This window comes from Osmerus mordax, chromosome 25, assembly GCF_038355195.1.
Source record: "Osmerus mordax isolate fOsmMor3 chromosome 25, fOsmMor3.pri, whole genome shotgun sequence".
Taxonomy (NCBI): domain Eukaryota; kingdom Metazoa; phylum Chordata; class Actinopteri; order Osmeriformes; family Osmeridae; genus Osmerus; species Osmerus mordax.
The window spans coordinates 10,141,927-10,158,828 of record NC_090074.1 but is presented as its reverse complement, the minus strand read 5'-3'; the positions used below and the strand labels follow the sequence as shown (position 1 = coordinate 10,158,828).

General features: G+C 50.3%; 2 protein-coding genes across 2 annotated transcripts; one reads left to right on the top strand and one right to left on the bottom strand.

The window, feature by feature from the left end:
• Positions 1-357: 357 nt before the first annotated feature.
• si:ch73-362m14.4 (actin-binding protein WASF3) lies at positions 358-8,221 on the top strand. Its single transcript, XM_067229115.1, has 9 exons — positions 358-493; positions 3,375-3,512; positions 3,657-3,791; positions 4,050-4,203; positions 4,307-4,424; positions 4,761-4,933; positions 7,007-7,273; positions 7,393-7,769; positions 8,064-8,221. The coding sequence occupies exons 2-9, from the start codon at positions 3,380-3,382 to the stop codon at positions 8,219-8,221; spliced, it is 1,515 nt and encodes a 504-aa protein (XP_067085216.1). The 5' UTR covers positions 358-493; positions 3,375-3,379.
• A 4,943-nt stretch (positions 8,222-13,164) lies between these two features.
• On the bottom strand, positions 13,165-14,139 carry gpr185a (G protein-coupled receptor 185 a). Its single transcript, XM_067229238.1, has one exon. It carries the CDS (start codon positions 14,137-14,139, stop codon positions 13,165-13,167), a length of 975 nt encoding a protein of 324 aa, XP_067085339.1.
• Between the last annotated feature and the right edge of the window lie 2,763 nt (positions 14,140-16,902).

The window sequence follows — 16,902 nt, the reverse complement described above, 5'->3', positions numbered from 1 at the left end:
CCCTCCCTCCCTCCCTCCCTCCCTCCCTCCCTCCCTAACCCCTCACCCCCACCTCACCCTTATCTAAGCCCTCTTCCCCCACCTCTCCATCACCCCTCACTCCCTAACCTCAGAAGGTTATGGCTCAGTTCCACTCTAGCACGCATGACAGATAAGTCACGCACATAATGCGTGTCCTTGTATGGGTGCGCGTGAGCGTGCGCGTGCGCGTCACGGAAACGAAGGGTGGTGATGGTGGTGCCTGTGTGCGCCCTCCATACGCATGCGCCGTAGTATCATCGCTGCAGAGCGCTCGCGTAGGCTGCCAGTGATACACACATGCAGAGAGTCCGCGGAGAAGCGGCGGCACTGTCCTCCATTCCCTCAGCCGCGAGCATGCAGCGATACTCATAGCAGCACGCCGACGCGTTCTGACTCGCTCCGCCGCTGATGGGTGATTAGCTGGACTAGCCACGCAGAGGACCGTCTCTACTCGCGGGAGGACTAAGCAGAGGTGAGGCTTCCATCCTTATTGTCACACGCTGGTCGCTGGTCGTTTAATTCCCGGTTAGGAGCGTGCAGATAACTATAAAACGATGCGTTTGGGAGTAAAGCTCGTGGTGCGTTTATGTAATTCCAAAGGCTTGATGAGAAACAGATAGGCAGAGAGACAGACACGCTGAGAGAGAGAGAGAGAGAGAGAGAGAGAGAGAGAGAGAGAGCCTACCAACGTTATCAGGGCATGTCATTATCAGTAACCTAGATGATCAATATGGGTATCAGGAAACAACACGTCCAAGCCCGTGGGTCAAACGGTGTTCTCTTTTAGCAACAAAATTATGACTTGACCTCGTTGTTTCTGTATTTGACTAGGCAAATGGACACGCACGCGCGCACACACCTGTTCGCTCAGATTTTACAAATCACTTGCACGTCTTCGGCGGGGACTTGCCTGTAGAATCAATGACGTAATCTGTTATTCCACTGTCTCCGGTCCGAATAAACGCATCCCGTGACGTCATCCTTCTATACCCACAACCCCGTCCTGCGGTGCATGCACCTGGATGCACACGTGTGTGATTTTTTGCATGCATAGTCTGTGTGTGCGTGCAAAGTCAGAGGACACAAATTGTGATCAAAGACTTCACAGTGGAGCCGTTACCATGGTTTCCACTCTTTAATCAGCTGTACAGAATTACTGTGGAGACTGACTGCTGAAGAGAGGAGAGACGAGGAGGAGACTAGGAGAGGAAGAAAGGAAAGGAGAAAACTGAAAGAAGAAGAGAGACGAGAAGAGGTAGAGGAGAGTAAATAAAAGGAGGAGAGATGAGAGGAAAGCTGGAGGAGCAGAGAAGAGAGGGGGAGAAGAGAGGAGGGGAAGAGAGGAGGATAGGAGAGAAGGCTGAAGAGGAGAGGGGATGAGGAAAACCATCCATGGCAGCATGTAGCCTGGAGGGAGAAAAGGAGCGAGAGAGAGAGACAGTGAGAAGAGAGCGTATGAGCATTCATGTTACAGAGAGAAAAGAGAGTATGAGGAGTGTGTGGTGTGTGTGTGCGAGTGAGCGTTCATCCCCAGACAGAGGGATCTCTGAGAGACTATGAGACTGCAGCAGAGATGGGGGGCGGCCATCTTGGTTGCTCCTCGGATCACAACAGACTTCACAGCCAAGCAGAGTAGAGTACGCACCAGTGTGTGTATGTGTGTGTGGTGTGTGAGTGTGTCTCTGTGCATGTGTGTCTGTGCATGTGGTGTGTGTGTGGCATGTGTGTGCTGTGAGTGTGTGTGTGTGTGCCTGTGCATGTGTGTCTGTGCATGTGGTGTGTGTGTGGCATGTGTGTGCTGTGAGTGTGTGTGTGTGTGCCTGTGCATGGAGTCCCCGGGGGGCGTTGACTGCTGTTGTCATGATGCTACGGTGTGCCAGTTAGTTGGCAATCTGACAGCTGTGCCCGGCCACACACCCTGCCCCCGGACACACACATGCACACACACACACACGCCCCCGGATATGGCCTGCCCCACTTCCCCCTTCACCCTCCTCCAGAGTAAACTAACCCTAACCCTTGTAGTCGAGCTGTCTCTCCTCTCCTCCACTCTCCTTCACTCCACTGGGCTGGTCGTTGTAGAAGGCAGACATACTATATCCTGCTAAGCTCCACAACCTTCGTCAATTTCCTTTCATCCACTGCATGTACACATTGTTTGATTATTCTTAGTTGTTAGGTGAATTATTCAATATGATAATTTTTCCATATATTGGCAATAAGTGTAGGTTTAGATTCATTATAATAGGTTTAGATTCATTATAATAGGTTTAGATGGGCCACTAGGGATTGTCAAGAGGAGCAGGACCAAATCATTTCAGTGTGCCTGTACTTGTTATATACTTGAAACTTGAACTATTTTTCCCCTCCTCTCCTTTCCTCACCTCCACTCTTCCTCCTCTTCTCCACTTTTCCTCATCTCCTCCCCTCTCTCCTCCTCCTCTTCTCCTATCCTCCATGGTTCCCCCTCTCCTTCACCCCACCTCTCCTCCTCTCCTCTTCTCCCCCACCTTTCCTCTTCCTCCTCTCGTTGTACTGGGCAGCAGAGCATGATGTAAAGCCTCGAGAGGTTGTCATGGTGATGCCCTCCGACTAGAGCACTGATACAGTATAGCTACTCGCTAGACGTACACACACACGCCTACGCACACACACACACACACAAACACAGAGAAGCAGTCATGCATGCACACACACGTCTCAAATGTAGGAGCAGTGTGATCTGACTCAGCTGTTTGATCCTGCGGGGTCTGAAATAGTAGAGAGGAGGGGAGAAGGGAGGAGAGGAGGAGAGGAGAGAGACAGGAGAAAGAGACTGGAGAGAGAGGAGAAGAAAGAGAGAGCAGAGGTGAGAAAGATGAGAGGGCGGAGAGAACAGTGAGGGGAGGAGAGAGAGAGCAGAGAAGAAAAGAGAGAGCAGATAGAGAGAGCAGAGGAGGTAGCAGAAAGGAGAGAGGCCAGCAGAGCAGTATTGCTCTGCTGGCCATGGTTGCTAGGAGACAGTAGAGGCTCGTGGAGTTTCGCAAAGACCAGGGTGGCTGGGGGGGGGGGGGTTTCCATGGTCACTACATGTACTGTGACACAGGCCCACACGGCATGCATACACATACACACACAACACACACACATGTATTTGCACACACCCGCATGTGCACACACCACACACTCACACATGAATTCACACACACACACACCCACACTACACACACCCAAACACATGCCACGCACATGCGCCGCACACACACACTTGCACCTCCCCCCTCCCAGACACCTATATACACTCACATCCCTAACCCTAACACACACACAATACACACTACACTCTCTCTAACCTTCCCCCGCTCCCCCCCCAGGCACCATGCCCCTTGTCCAGCGCAGCATCGAGCCCAGGCACCTGTGTCGTGGCGCTCTGCCTGATGGCGTCACCAGTGAACTGGAGTGTGTGACCAATAGCACGCTGGCGGCCATCATCAAACAGCTGGGCGGGCTCAGTAAGTCATCTTCTGATTGCTTACTGTAATAATTCGGGCTCAGTAAGTCAGCTACCGATTGGTCACTGTAATGTCAAGCTCCCAATTATCTTAGTGTGTGTTTAACTATAGTGTGCTTTTGTGTGTATGTATGTGTGCGTGCAGGCAGGCATGCGGAGGACATCTTTGGAGAGCTGTTTACAGAGGCTAATAGCTTCTACCTCAGGATGAGCGGCCTGCAGGAGAGAGTGGACCTGCTGGCTGTGAAGGTCACCCAGCTAGACTCCACCGTAGAGGAGGGTGAGAAGGGGGGGAGATTGAACGACGGGAGGGGTGTAGACGGGAGATGAGGAGGGAGGTGGGGTAGGCTGGGAGGAGGAGGTTGAAGGAGGGGTTGAGGGGTAGGAGGGGGAGGCCGGGAAGAGGGGGTTGGAGGACAGGAAGCGGGGAGGGGGAGGAGGAGGGAGGAGGGCAAGCCTGGGGGCGTGCTGGGAGAGGAAGGGTGCGAGCGAGACAAGGAGTGTGTTTGATGAGAGCGTATGTGTGTGCCTACCCCAGTGTCTCTCCAGGACATCAACATGAGGAAGGCGTTTAGGAGCAGCACCATCCAGGACCAGCAGGTGGTGTCACGCTCCTCCATCCTCAACCCCGTCATGGACATGTACCAACGCTGTGACAAGCCCCCACCCCTCAACATCCTCAGCCCCTACAGGTCAGTACTCAACATGCTCAGCCCCTGTAGGTCAGTCATCACACTCTTACACTTCTGGTTAGTATTGAATCATTTATTAAGAATTAATCAATCTCCTCTCCAGGGATGATAAGAAGGATGGTCTGAAGTTTTACACAGACCCGTCCTACTTCTTCAACCTGTGGAAGGAGAAGATGCTGCAGGCCACCGAGAACAAGAGGAAGGAGAAGAGGAGGCAGAAGGTTTGTCTGTCGGTATGTCTGCCTGCCAGCCTCCCTTCCTCCATCTCCCCATCCTCCCCCTCCCTCCATCACCTCCTTCCATCTCTTCCCCTCTAGCACAGATGGTTCTCTGGCCATGTTACCATGGTGACATCACAGCCCCCCCATTGGACAATTGGACATTGGAGCAATTCAGATTTACATTCTGCTCTGTGTGTGTGTATGTGCATACATGTGTGTGTGTGTGTATGGATGTGTGTGTGGTGTGTGTGTGTTTGTGTGGTGTGTGTGTGCGTGTGTGTTATGTGTGTGGCGTATGTGTGTGTTTGGTATGTGTCTGGTGTGTGTGTGTGTCAGGAGCAGAAGCAAGTGGAGGACCCCGGCAGGGAGGTGAAGAAGGTCCGTAAGGCTCGTAACCGCCGACAAGAGTGGAACATGATGGCGTACGACAAGGAGTTCCGCCCGGACACACGCCTCACACCCTCACCCTACCACGGCATGTCCTCAGAAGGATCACTGTCCCCCGACAGGTAAACACACACACACACACAGCAGACACTCCATACACATTATACACACAAAAACACATACCATATACACACACCACATACACACCATACACATAGATCACAAACCTCACCCCCCCCCCCCCCCCACACACACACACACACAACGAATACTTCAACCTGCTGTCAGCTGCTGCAGATCGCTAGATTAGACTACTTATTAGAAACTCAATATGGATTTATCATTGGGTGTGCTCAAGCCTTCGGCGAGCCTTTGTTCTCTCACATATAGATTTATTTATTTATTATTTATTTTTGCCCCCCTAAGGATCAGTCAATATTTGGACTACATACACAACGGCGGTGTCAAAAGGTTCGTCTTGGTAGCGATTGCGTTGGTTGTATTTTTATTTAAGTTCCGTTGCATGGTTTAAGTAGAAATTGCGTTTTTGTGGTGAAAAGTGAAGCTAACGGTGGCTAATTTGCTAGCCACAGTCACTGACGTTACTAACGTCACTACGTCACTAACGTCACGAAAACACGCGTGACTACCTGTAGCAGAACATTCGTTTCACATCTGTTAACTTGGGGGATAGCTAGGCTAACTATAGCTTTACTGCAAGGCAGCTGCAGGAACGCCACAAGCAAAGAGGCCAGGGTGATAACTATTTACTCATTTTACTTTGTGATGTGAAACACAATTATGAAATGTAATGTACAATATTAGCTGATATTATTAAGGAAGTAGGCCCACATCTACTTTTGGAAACGGTAGTCTACTATTTCACTGAAGCATTAGCATCATGACATTAGCCTCTGTTGCCCGGGCAACACATACTACAGTGGTCTATGATGCATCTGTTTTCAATCTTTAAAATAAACATTCCTCACAAATACATTTTCGTTGTAGGATTTATTATGACATTACATTACAAGTAAACGATTTGTGGGTGAAATTATCATTAAACCAGTTTCAAACCAGTGTTGCTCACTGCAATGCTGTAGCCTACGCGAGACACTACAAAAACATCTACACAGCTGTAGGAAGTCAAACGGCGACAGAACATGTTCGGCACTCCCCTTACTTAATCAAAAGTCTATCTAACTACTAACCTGAACTTCATTGCCACAGCCTAAACGTTGCCAATCTGTTCATGAAAATAATTAATTTCAGCCTAAACCGTACAACGGAACGTTAAATCCAATTCAACCAACGCAATCGCTACCAAGACGAACACAGCAGTAGTCTACTAGTACTGTACCGTAGTAGTACAATTTACCGGGGCAGCTTCTCCACACAGGGCTATATCGCATTTTGCGTTGTTACTGACAATGATCGCTACCAGTGAGCTTTTTATGAATGAGCGATTTTCCTCTAAATAAATGTCAAGCTTATTTACGTTTTGGGGGGCATATTTTCAGTTAGCAGATGGGACTGTCTGAATCGCGATTCCATCTTCTACTGCCGGGTAACGTCGTAGAATAATCTTCAAAGGGGGTTCTTTATTAATGAATGAATGCAATGAGTAGGCTACATGCCTGAAAATATCACGAGAAGAGAAAAACTTAAAATGACGTTTAAGTCATAGAGATTAGGTCCATTTTTACACCGGTCTGCCAAATTTATTCGTTTTGATTCAACGATGAGGCTGCCTCTTGCAGGGGAAATGAGAAGACATCTATTTCATTCTACACTTCACTCGTATTTTCAGTTGTAAATGAGCAGCAAAAAAAAATGCCGTTAAATCTGTTTAATCTTTATAAATAATAAGTATGCATTTTCATATAAAATATACATAAATCAGTTGTAAAAATTTCATTCAAAAACGGACCCCTGTGCAACCGACGCAAGCAAGCACACCCTACAATTTCCCCAGAAATTGTACCCTCTCTAGTTGTTATTATTTTATTATTATGTTATGGCAGGACTGGGTACTGGTTAGATCACCGGTATAGATACGGTTTAATGTGATGAGTTACGGTTTGTGAAAAGCCTCAGGAGAAAGGAATTTCAAATGATCACCACAACCCACTCTACCAACGGTGTTTACTAATGTATGACCCCACCCCCTTCCCTCCCATCCCATCTCATCCCAGGTCAGGGCTTTCAGACGAGATGTCCTACCCCACCTCCCCCAGCCTCCCCAACCAGGAAGCAACTGCCCCTGATGGGATGGATCATCTGACCAATCCCAACCAGACCCAATCTCTGGACCGCGCCTACCGCCCTCCTGCCTCTGCCGTCGCCGCGGCCACCGCTCGTCAGCACTCCCTGGGGCGCACCCAGCCGCACCCGCATCACGGAGCCCCGCCCGCTGACTCCGCCCTGAACGGACCACACCCTTCAACTACTAAGGACGCTAGGTGTGAACACAGACACGCACACTTAGTGCTTAGTCTAACATACGCGTTCAGTCTTATTAGGTTGGTAGGTAGTGAGGTAGATAGGATGATGTAACTGTCTCTTCTACTTCTCTTCCCAGCGGCCACCAGACTGAGCACTTCATCCCACCCGCGCCCCCTCCACCCCCCCCTCTCATCCCCTCCGCCCAGACAGCCTTCGATAGCACCTCCGCCCCCTCCTCCTTGCCCCCCTCCCTTGCTCCCTCCCTCGCTGCCCTCTCCCGCCCCTACAGCCCCTCCCCACCTCCTCCCCCGCCAGCCAACTACGTCCCCTCCCCGTCACACCCGGCCGGCGGCCCCCCTGCCGCCCCACCCCCGCCTCCCCCGGGGCCCCCCAGCCACGCCCTGTCCCCTGCACGGGGCCTACACCTCCCGTCTGGGGAGCCCAGGAAGGGGGCGGTGCCCGCCATGCCCATGACCGACGCACGCAGCGACCTGCTGTCTGCCATACGCAGAGGTACGCTATTCGATGCCGTGCGATGCTATGCTACCTATGCTACACAACATGACTCTATGCTATGCCACTTTACACACTGCTAAACTATGCTATCCTACATTACACACTGCTATGCTATGCTACACACCATTACACACTGCTATGATACGCTATGCGAACCTATGCTACAGAACTTTGCACCTTGCTATGCTATGCTACCCTATGCTACACAATGTTATACACTGCTACGCACCACATTGCTCCACAATCCATCCCATTCTATCCCCTCATGAATGTGTGTGTGTGTGTGAGCAGGCATCCAGCTGAGGAAGGTGCAGGAGCAGAGGGAGCAGGAGGCCAAGAAGGAGCCAGTAGGAAACGACGTGGCCACCATCCTATCACGTCGCATCGCCGTGGAGTACAGCGAATCGGACGAGGACTCGGAGCCTGAGGAGAACGAGTGGTCCGACTGAGGAATTTAGGGTGGGGGAGCCGGGGGGGGGGAGGTGCTGCTATTCCAATACCTGGACACACATTAACACACACTCACCATACATACACACACACACACACATGCATGCACATACAGGCACACAAACACACACGTACACAATCATCACAGGCATTTGTCTCAGTTTCTAGGGAGATACATAGGTTAATGAATACAGTCCAGATATATCCTAGACCCCGAGGGAGAGAGGGAGAGAGGGAAGAAGGGAGCGTGAGAGAGGGAAGGAGGGAGGGAAGGAAGGAAGGAAGGAAGGAGGGAGGGAGGGAGGGAGGGAGGGGGGGGAGGGAGGGAGGGGGGGAGGGAGGGAGGGAGGGAGGGGGGGAGGGAGGGAGGGGAGGGGGGGAGGGAGGGAGGGAGGGAGGGAGGGAGGGAGGGAAGGAAGGAAGGAAGGAAGGAAGGAAGGAAGGAAGGAAGGAAGGAAAGAAGGAAGGAAGGAGTGTGATGGAGATACGTAGGGGGGACAACCTCCAAACGTAAGCACAGGAATCCTGTAAGTACACATCACACGTGACTACATACATCTGTTCAGTGATTGCTTTATATATAAATATATGATAGTCTATTATATAACTAACGGTCTTGTGTCTATAATATTGTGGTTTTAGTTCAGTGATTTTAAGTGCTACACGTTGGGGGATGGGCTAGGCCTAAGGGGGGGGGGGGCTTCATACAAGGGGAGGGGCTAACCCCAAGGGGGAGGGGGCAACATTTGAGTTGCTGTTGGACACAGAAGAGAAATGGACCCTTTATAGCTCTACAGATTTACAGATCCACACCTCGACAGATGTACAGGTCTACTCCTCTCCAGCTCTACTGCTGTGTCCCTGGGCTGTTACTCACTGAGAAGGACTGACAGCAGGATCTGTTTCATCCTTCTCATCACCACCACTTTCAAGTGTCGTGTTTGAATATGATGTAAACCCTTGTCAAACAAGAAGTAATATAACTGTATTATTTGTTTAAAAAAACGAAAGAAAAACAGAAACATACTTGGTTGTGAAAGAAAGAGTTGTTGACCTTTTTAGCTTCTATTCTCATACTGTGTGTGGGTGTGTGTATGGGTGTGTGTGTGTCAGAGTTGTGTAAGAGTTCACAAGAGAATTAAAATGCCTTGCTATATTTTTCATTAAATCAGGATAGGGGCTGGAGGGGGGTAGAATGGCAGGAAGGGGGGGTCGGTGGGAAGGAGGCGGGGAAGGAAGACGGGAGGAGAGGTAGGTGGGGAGGAGTGGTGTAGGAGGGGAGGAGGGTGGGGAGGAGGCGGGGGTAGAAGGGGAGGAGGGGGTAGGAGGGTAGGACGGGGGGGGGGCAGAGGGAAGGAAAAGGACAGGGAATGATGGGGCAGGAGAGCAGAGTGACTGATCTCTACATCAGTGTCAGCTCAGACGTCTATGGGTTTAGAACAACTACTGTGTTTAATATCCATTGTTGTATAGATTTTGGTAACACTGCTTGTACAATGAGTTTGTTTATCTTGTTCTCCAGTCCTGTTGATGATGCATGTAACTAATAAAACCCAGAAGCTGTCTAATGAGGTTGCATCCTGCTGTCTCTGAACTTGTGTGGAGGGGACAGAGAAAGGTAGGAGGAGAGCGAGTATGTACGTGTGTGTGTGTGTGTTTGATGTGTGCATGAGAGTGTGCGTGTTGACCAGTAGAGAGGTGGGAGGGGAGCGTGTGTGTATTTGTGTGTCTGCCAGGAGAAAGGTGGGAGGGGAGCTGAGTTATAACAGATGGAGGAATAGAAATATATTGTATAAGGGAATATTTTTCCATTAACTCACACATGCACACACACACATGTCACACTTGAGCTTGTGTATTTTGCACACATATTTCTCCCACTGTTCTTTCCTACCACCTCCATCTGTTCCATAACATATGTGCCAGGACCTCACATGGGTGGGGCAGCGGCCAATGGCAGAGCCCCTCTGTAGGACACTGACCTATGGCAGAGTTCCACACACTAACCCCTCACACCCTGTCTGAATCCAAACACCATAGACAGTAAATAGTCCTGGATTCATTTTATATTTATTAGTGTATTGTTTTAATATCCTAAATTCTAATAGTGTGTATTTGTTTACTGAGACACTCAGTTTGTGTTCCTGCAGAATCACTTTGACCAGAAGCAGGTGTGATTTACCTGGAGACCCTAAGTCTAACCCTGGAACGTTCAGAAACCTCTAAATGTGGTAGAATGGTTCTCTTAGTTACTGCGCACTAGGTTAGGGCAGCTGTGATCCCCAAGGCGCCTTCGCTGTCAGTAAAAAAGTACACAGACGCCACACTTGTTTTGTGTCATTTATGAAAACATCTTTCTTCAAATACATTTCTAAACCAGCTGAACAAGACCTTAAGACAACATTTGTGATCGTTATGCTTTAAACAGGAACTGAAATAAAACAGTACATGTGTAGAATCCATCAGTTGAGTGTTTTTCTATATATATATGTATATATAAAAATATAGCTCTGTATCAACCTGCTGAGAGTTGTGAGAACCCTGTGACGACTCTTCCTCAGTCATGCAGAGGAGGAGCTGTGAGGACCAACCGCTCACGCTCCATAGCTGTGGCTTTAGCGGGGAGGGCTGTGTGGGTGTGTGTGTGTGTGTGGTGTGTGTGGATTGCGTGTGTATGAGTGTGTATGAGTGTGCGTGTGTATGCTTCCAGAGCACGGGTCCCCTCTCACCTGGACTCGGACGGTATCATCATTCAAGTAGCTGCTGTAGCAGCCAGATTATCCAAATTATTCAGATTACGTAGATAATCCAGATGATCCCAGATACGGTTGTTGATACCACAGACCCTAACCCGGCTGAGGCTACACGTTAGTTTGGGGTTCAGAACATTCAGCAGGCCATGCCTGGAGATGACGATGTCAGACGTGGTTATTGCCAGCGCAACAAGGCAGACATTCTTGAGAGCAAGGGAAGATCCTGGAGACAGGAACACTTATATTTGCATATTATAATCACGTGTTACTATGTACAACCATAAGGATACGACCCTGAGGGTTACATAGATATGAACCCCAGGATCACATAGAGGAGAGGGACGCTGCTCAGTAGAATAACAATGTGTTCATTTAGCTTTCATCCAAAGAGGCGTACATGGGGGGGATTCGACCCTGTGCCCTCCTGTCACATACTCCAACTACTGAGCTGGACCAACCCAGGTCGAGTGTGACGTTTGGAGTTAGATGTGGAGTTATTGTATGTTATTTCTTATCGTGATGCCTGCTAATCTGTCCTTCCTTTTCATGTTGTATTTGAGATCCCGTACCTCTGTCTGGCAAGAGACTGCACCCACAAACCTGTTTGATGTTGCACTTATGATAAGACATGGCTTTTGCTGCCCTGTACTATGTATTGTAGTTCAGATGTTAATGTTGGCACTCTGACATAGAAATATTATTCAATACTTGTTGTTTTATTGCATTTGTGATTTTCTACTGTACTTTCCACATGGACTATTTGTATGCTTTGATTAAAGCATCTGCTGAATGAAGGAAGTCATTCAAAAAATTAATGAATTAATTTGAATGAGTAACTTTTAAGCATATGTGTGACGGATTGAATAATAAATGAATGAAAGGTCATTTAAGGTAGCGTAATATTGCATTGTGTTGCTTTTCATTTAGATGCTGTGACGTCTCTGCCAGTGTGTGTCTTGTCGCTAACGAGCCTCCTCCATGCAAAATGCATCACTCTGTCACTCAGGGAGCAGCTGGGCATGTTGAGCTAGAGCGGGGCTTGTTTCTGTCTAGGAATGATCTAACACAAACACTGTTACATTATGTCTGGCACACGGCCGGCACTTGTCCCACTACTGGTGCTTCATCTATTTCAGCACCACGGACAGCGACATCCACCAGCACCTGCTCTGCGCCTCTGTCCCCTGCTGAAACGACTTTCGCGACTGTCATAAAGAATAATGAGAATGTGTTTATTTCCCTTTAATCCAAGGCAATGTCCAGGGGGGATTCGAACCCGCAACTCCTTGATCTGCAGTCATTAGTCATTTGCTCTATAACTTCGCTACACCCTGCACCCCCACCCTATAGGTGACGCTCCGTAAGCACTCTGACAGGGAACCCAGACGGGTGACGAGTCACAGGCCTCATCCAGCACTGTCACCTGGCTGTAGCACTGAGGCTTATTCAACCGTTGATAGCTTGACTACCTACCTACCTACCTACCTACCTACCTACCTACCTACCTACCTATCTCATCCTGCCCTAACATACCCGCCTAACCCACCCTCCTGCCCTACCCTGTCCTCCTACCCACCCTCCCAACCTTATAAACCCTCCTACTCACCCTCCTGCCCTACTACCCTCACCCACCCACCCTCCTGCCCCACCTTACCCTCCTACCCACCCTTCTGCCTTACCGTGTGTGTGGGGGGAGTTGTTGGGGTGGTGGGATAGTGCTCCTTTATGGCCTGATTAGAGAACTCTATCCTCCTACAGCTCTTCAGACTTCTAAATTAAGAAAAACGCAACATCATTAGCGACATCATCTGATTCATCCACAGACAATGTCATCATTGCAGGTCCCACAGTCACTAATCCCTCCATTCAGCTATGTCCCACAGTGGAGCCCCATGTGGACTCGAAACACAGGAAGACAGGCTGGGCCACAGTGAGAAGCTGGAGGAGGAGCAGAGTCTTGTCTGGGGATCCTGGTGGTCCTCGTGGTCTAGACATGTGTGGAATCTTGGTGGTCTAGACATGTGTGGAATCCTGGTGGTCTAGACATGTGTGGAATCCTGGTAGTCTTGGTAGTCTACACATGTCTGGGGGTCCTGGTGGTCTAGACATGTGTGGGGTCCTGGTGGTCTACACATGTCTGGGGGTCCTGGTGGTCTAGACATGGCTGGGGTCCTGGTGGTCCTGGTGGTCTAGACGTCGCTGGGCGTGCGGGGCCGCATGGAGAAGCGGGAGGAGGAGCACCCGCAGCACGCCAGCCTCAGACCCTTCTGGATGTCCGGGTTGCGGAAGGCGTAGACGACGGGGTTGATAATGGAGTGGCAGATGGCGGGCAGCGCCGCCAGGTAGGTGTAGACAGGCGGGTAGCGTGTGTCGGCCACCAGGGAGTACAACGCCAGCGGCACCCAGCACGCCGCAAACACGCCCAGGATCGCCGACAGAGTGGACACGCCCTTGGTGGTGGACGAGGCGTGCGCGGCGCTCATGAACTGCTGCTGCACGGCTATCTGCTGCGCGTGGCGGAAAGCGATCCTGCAGATCTGGAGGTACAGCTGGAGGATCAGAGCCAGCACCAGCAGGAACGCCACCGCCAGCGCCGCCGCGTGGTTCTTATCCACCGGCCTGAACACACTGCAGGCGCCAGCGTCCTCCAGGCAGTTCCAACCCAGGACCGGGAGCGAGCCCAGCGTCAGGCTCGTCAGCCAGATGAGCACCAGCACAGCGTAGGTGAAGATGACCGTGCGCTCCGTGTGGTAGGTCAGCGCGTTGTACAGAGACAGGTAGCGGTCCACGGTGATGGCCAGGATGCTGAGCACCGAGGCGGAGAAGGCAGTGATGAGCAGGCCGGCCGCCAGCAGCGTGACCAGGTCCGAGTCCAGCATGTAGGTGATGGTGAAGTTGAGGATGAGGCCCAGGCCGGCCAACGTGTCAGCCAGAGCCAGGCTCAGGATCAGCAGGAACATGGGGGCGCGCAGGCTGGGCGTGGACACCACCAGGGCCAACACCAGGGCGTTCTCACAGGACATCAGGGTGCCGGTCACGCACAGGACCACGTCCCAGGGGTTAACGGTTAACGGCACCGGGAGCAGCTCGGTGGACGGGGTGGAGTTGCGCCCCTCTGGTCCGTCCCAGCTGGAGATGGAGGTGTTGGGGAGCTGGTTACTCATCGCTGCAGCAGCGCCTAAATCATCCCTAGGGGTGGGGGGTGGGGGGGGGTGGGAGTAAGGGAGTAAGGGAGGGGGGGAATGGGAAGGGGGAGGCGGAGGGGGGCAACAAAGGTGGGGGGCAGAGCGAGGGAGTGGGGGGGCAGATGAGGAAGGCAGAGAAATGGGGTTGGGGGTGGGACAGAGGGGGAGGGGCAGAAAGGGGGCAGAAAGGGGGGTTTGGGATTGGGACAGCATGAGAGGTGTCTGTGGGTGGAGGATACAATAATATAGACACGGATGAATGCAACAATACAGTCCCCCAAACAATCCATATTTCACCACACCTGTCTAGCTCGTTCTGCACAAGAAACATGACAAGCATAAGCTAACAAGAACGGACACTTTACAGGGTGGGATAGTAACTTCCTCCGACCCTTTCAGGAGAGGGTTAAATTCAAATGCAAGCCCCTCCACGGGACTTGATGACATCACAGAGCTGGCAGATGAGGAATTTATAGAAGAGTAAAAATGGCCATGAATGGCATGTCTTTGAGCTAAATTTAGATCTCAGTCATTTCAAGTCATGTGACGCATAAACACAATACATGAGCAGTAACACCACGAATACCCCCATCCTGCTTCTAATACAATATTCCCCGCTGTTTCCCCTAGGTTAGAAAGGACTTCTAAGGTCAAAAACCAAATGATGCCATATTAGCTAAGAATAAAGGTGAACCAATGTCTCTTCATCTCGAGCGTTAATCTCTGTTCCACGCACACGGACACACGGATAGAAACACGGATAGAAAAACTGATAGCCAACCTGAGAAGCGGTGCATGCCTCCATCTCGAGCCTCCTTCTCACCGGCTCTGTGCGGCTCCGGTAAGGTTCCGGCGCGCGCATTCCTTGACAGCTGCTCGGAAAGAAGATGGAGACGCAGGGCGCAAGGGTGGGGGCGCTACTAGAAGCCCCCCCAATAATAGAGTAATAGAACGGCTCTTCGCTTCGGCGGGTGTCCGGGTGGAGACGCGGAGACTTGGCTGACAAAACGCGGAAGATGTTGGCGGTGGACCGCGCGAGGCTCCCGGCTGTTACACCCCCATTGGCCGTGTGGGATGATTCTCCGGCTGACGTCAAGAGTTCGCCCCCCGTTCTTCCCGCGGTGAATCAGAGTGGAGAACGTGACACAAGCAGACGAAACGCTACGCGCCACATTAGAACCGGTCACGGTCTAACCGTGACCGGTTCTAATAGAGGTTCTAATAGAGATTCACCGGGGAGTGCAGCCGTGTCTCGAGACGATAGTACAGTTTTTTCCGATTGCTTAAGCACAATTTTGGGCTCACTTTGTCAAAACACAACACACGATTCACACAACTAGACACACAAGTAGCAGAACACCTCCAATCTTTTGCAAAATGAAACACTTCGTTCAAAACTATACAATCATGTATAAAAATCTATTTCTGTCACCGTATGCCACACACATGGTTCATAAATTGGACTCTGTTTGAACCAGTTACGTATTACATGTAATTCTAACGTCTACTTGTATACCAAATCGTCTACCAAATGCATGCAAGCAGATAAATAGACAGGCATGCAGACAGCAAGAAAAACAGACAGGCAGACAGACAGTTCGAGTGGAGTAGATCAAAGGGAAATGTGAGACAATACCATAATACTAGATCTATCTAACACCAGTGTTGAATGTGTGAGTGTTGTGTGTGTCTGTGTGTGTTTGTGTGGGGGTGTTCTCAGTGACTTATATACCCCTCCCATACCACACACACAAACACTCTCTCTCTCTTTCTCTCTATCCATCCCACACATGTATACTCCCTTCATCTCATACAAACACTCCATCCCACACACACAGGAAGATGCTGGGGAGAGGCTGCATGAGAGGGAGGCTGGTGGGGGAGGCTGGGAGGGAGACTAGGGGAGAGGTTGGGGGTAGGCTGAGGACAAAGATAGGAGGAGAGGCTAGGGGAGAGAGAGGCTGAGGGAAGATATAGGAGAGTGGCTGCACCTACAGTGCATTCAGATGCTGCCCTTCCACAGTCAGCCACCAGAAGGCAGTGTGGGCTAGCAGGATTGAGGACACACTGCTGCTCTCCTCTCTTCTGGAGAACACACCCCTGGTTACAGCTGAAGGGGAGGGTACTTGTGGAGGACTAGGAAGAAAGGGGGAAGGAGGATGGAGGGGGAAAGAGGATGGAGGAGAAGAAGGAGGTGGGTGAAGGAGGAGGTGCAGGAGTGCATCGCTCCACGCACGTCAACCTGTACACCCCATCACATACACACTGTCCACACACATTCTCTAGCACACAACACATTTAGTCATATTAATAATCACGTGACACATTCTTCTCTACACCACAAGTTTGTAAAATCAATAACATTATTACACTTTGTTCACCACTGTGGCTTTCTGGTACCTCCACCATCATAGAAAAACTTGCCACATAAAATGTATAGTTAGGTTTATTGTTTTTGGAGACTGTAGTTATAATTAGCAAACCTTTTCAAGTAAAAGTATGGAAGACTTTAAATGCTTGACCACGTGTCAGTAACTGTCTCTCATATTCCTTGGTGGAAAAGAATAAGACTGAAAAAACTGTGCAAATGCAGGATATTATGGAATTTAGTGAAACCCGATACATCAGGTTAGCTTACCCTTATGTGCTGGGTTAACTGCTAAAAGGCAAATCATACTGCATCAGAAGGGCCAATAAAATCACAAGTGTCTGAGTAGTTGTGGTTACGTGATGTGAAGCTGG

What these genes read in the sequence shown, in the direction of transcription:
- si:ch73-362m14.4 (XM_067229115.1), top strand. Translation starts at nt 3,380, where the DNA reads ATGCCCCTTGTCCAGCGCAGCATCGAGCCCAGGCACCTGTGTCGTGGC. An exon ending in AGACTCCACCGTAGAGGAGG is followed by an intron (nt 3,792 to 4,049) that starts GTGAGAAGGGGG and finishes TGCCTACCCCAG; the next exon opens with TGTCTCTCCAGGACATCAAC. An exon ending in AACATCCTCAGCCCCTACAG is followed by an intron (nt 4,204 to 4,306) that starts GTCAGTACTCAA and finishes TCTCCTCTCCAG; the next exon opens with GGATGATAAGAAGGATGGTC.
- gpr185a (XM_067229238.1), bottom strand. Translation starts at nt 14,139, where the DNA reads ATGAGTAACCAGCTCCCCAACACCTCCATCTCCAGCTGGGACGGACCA.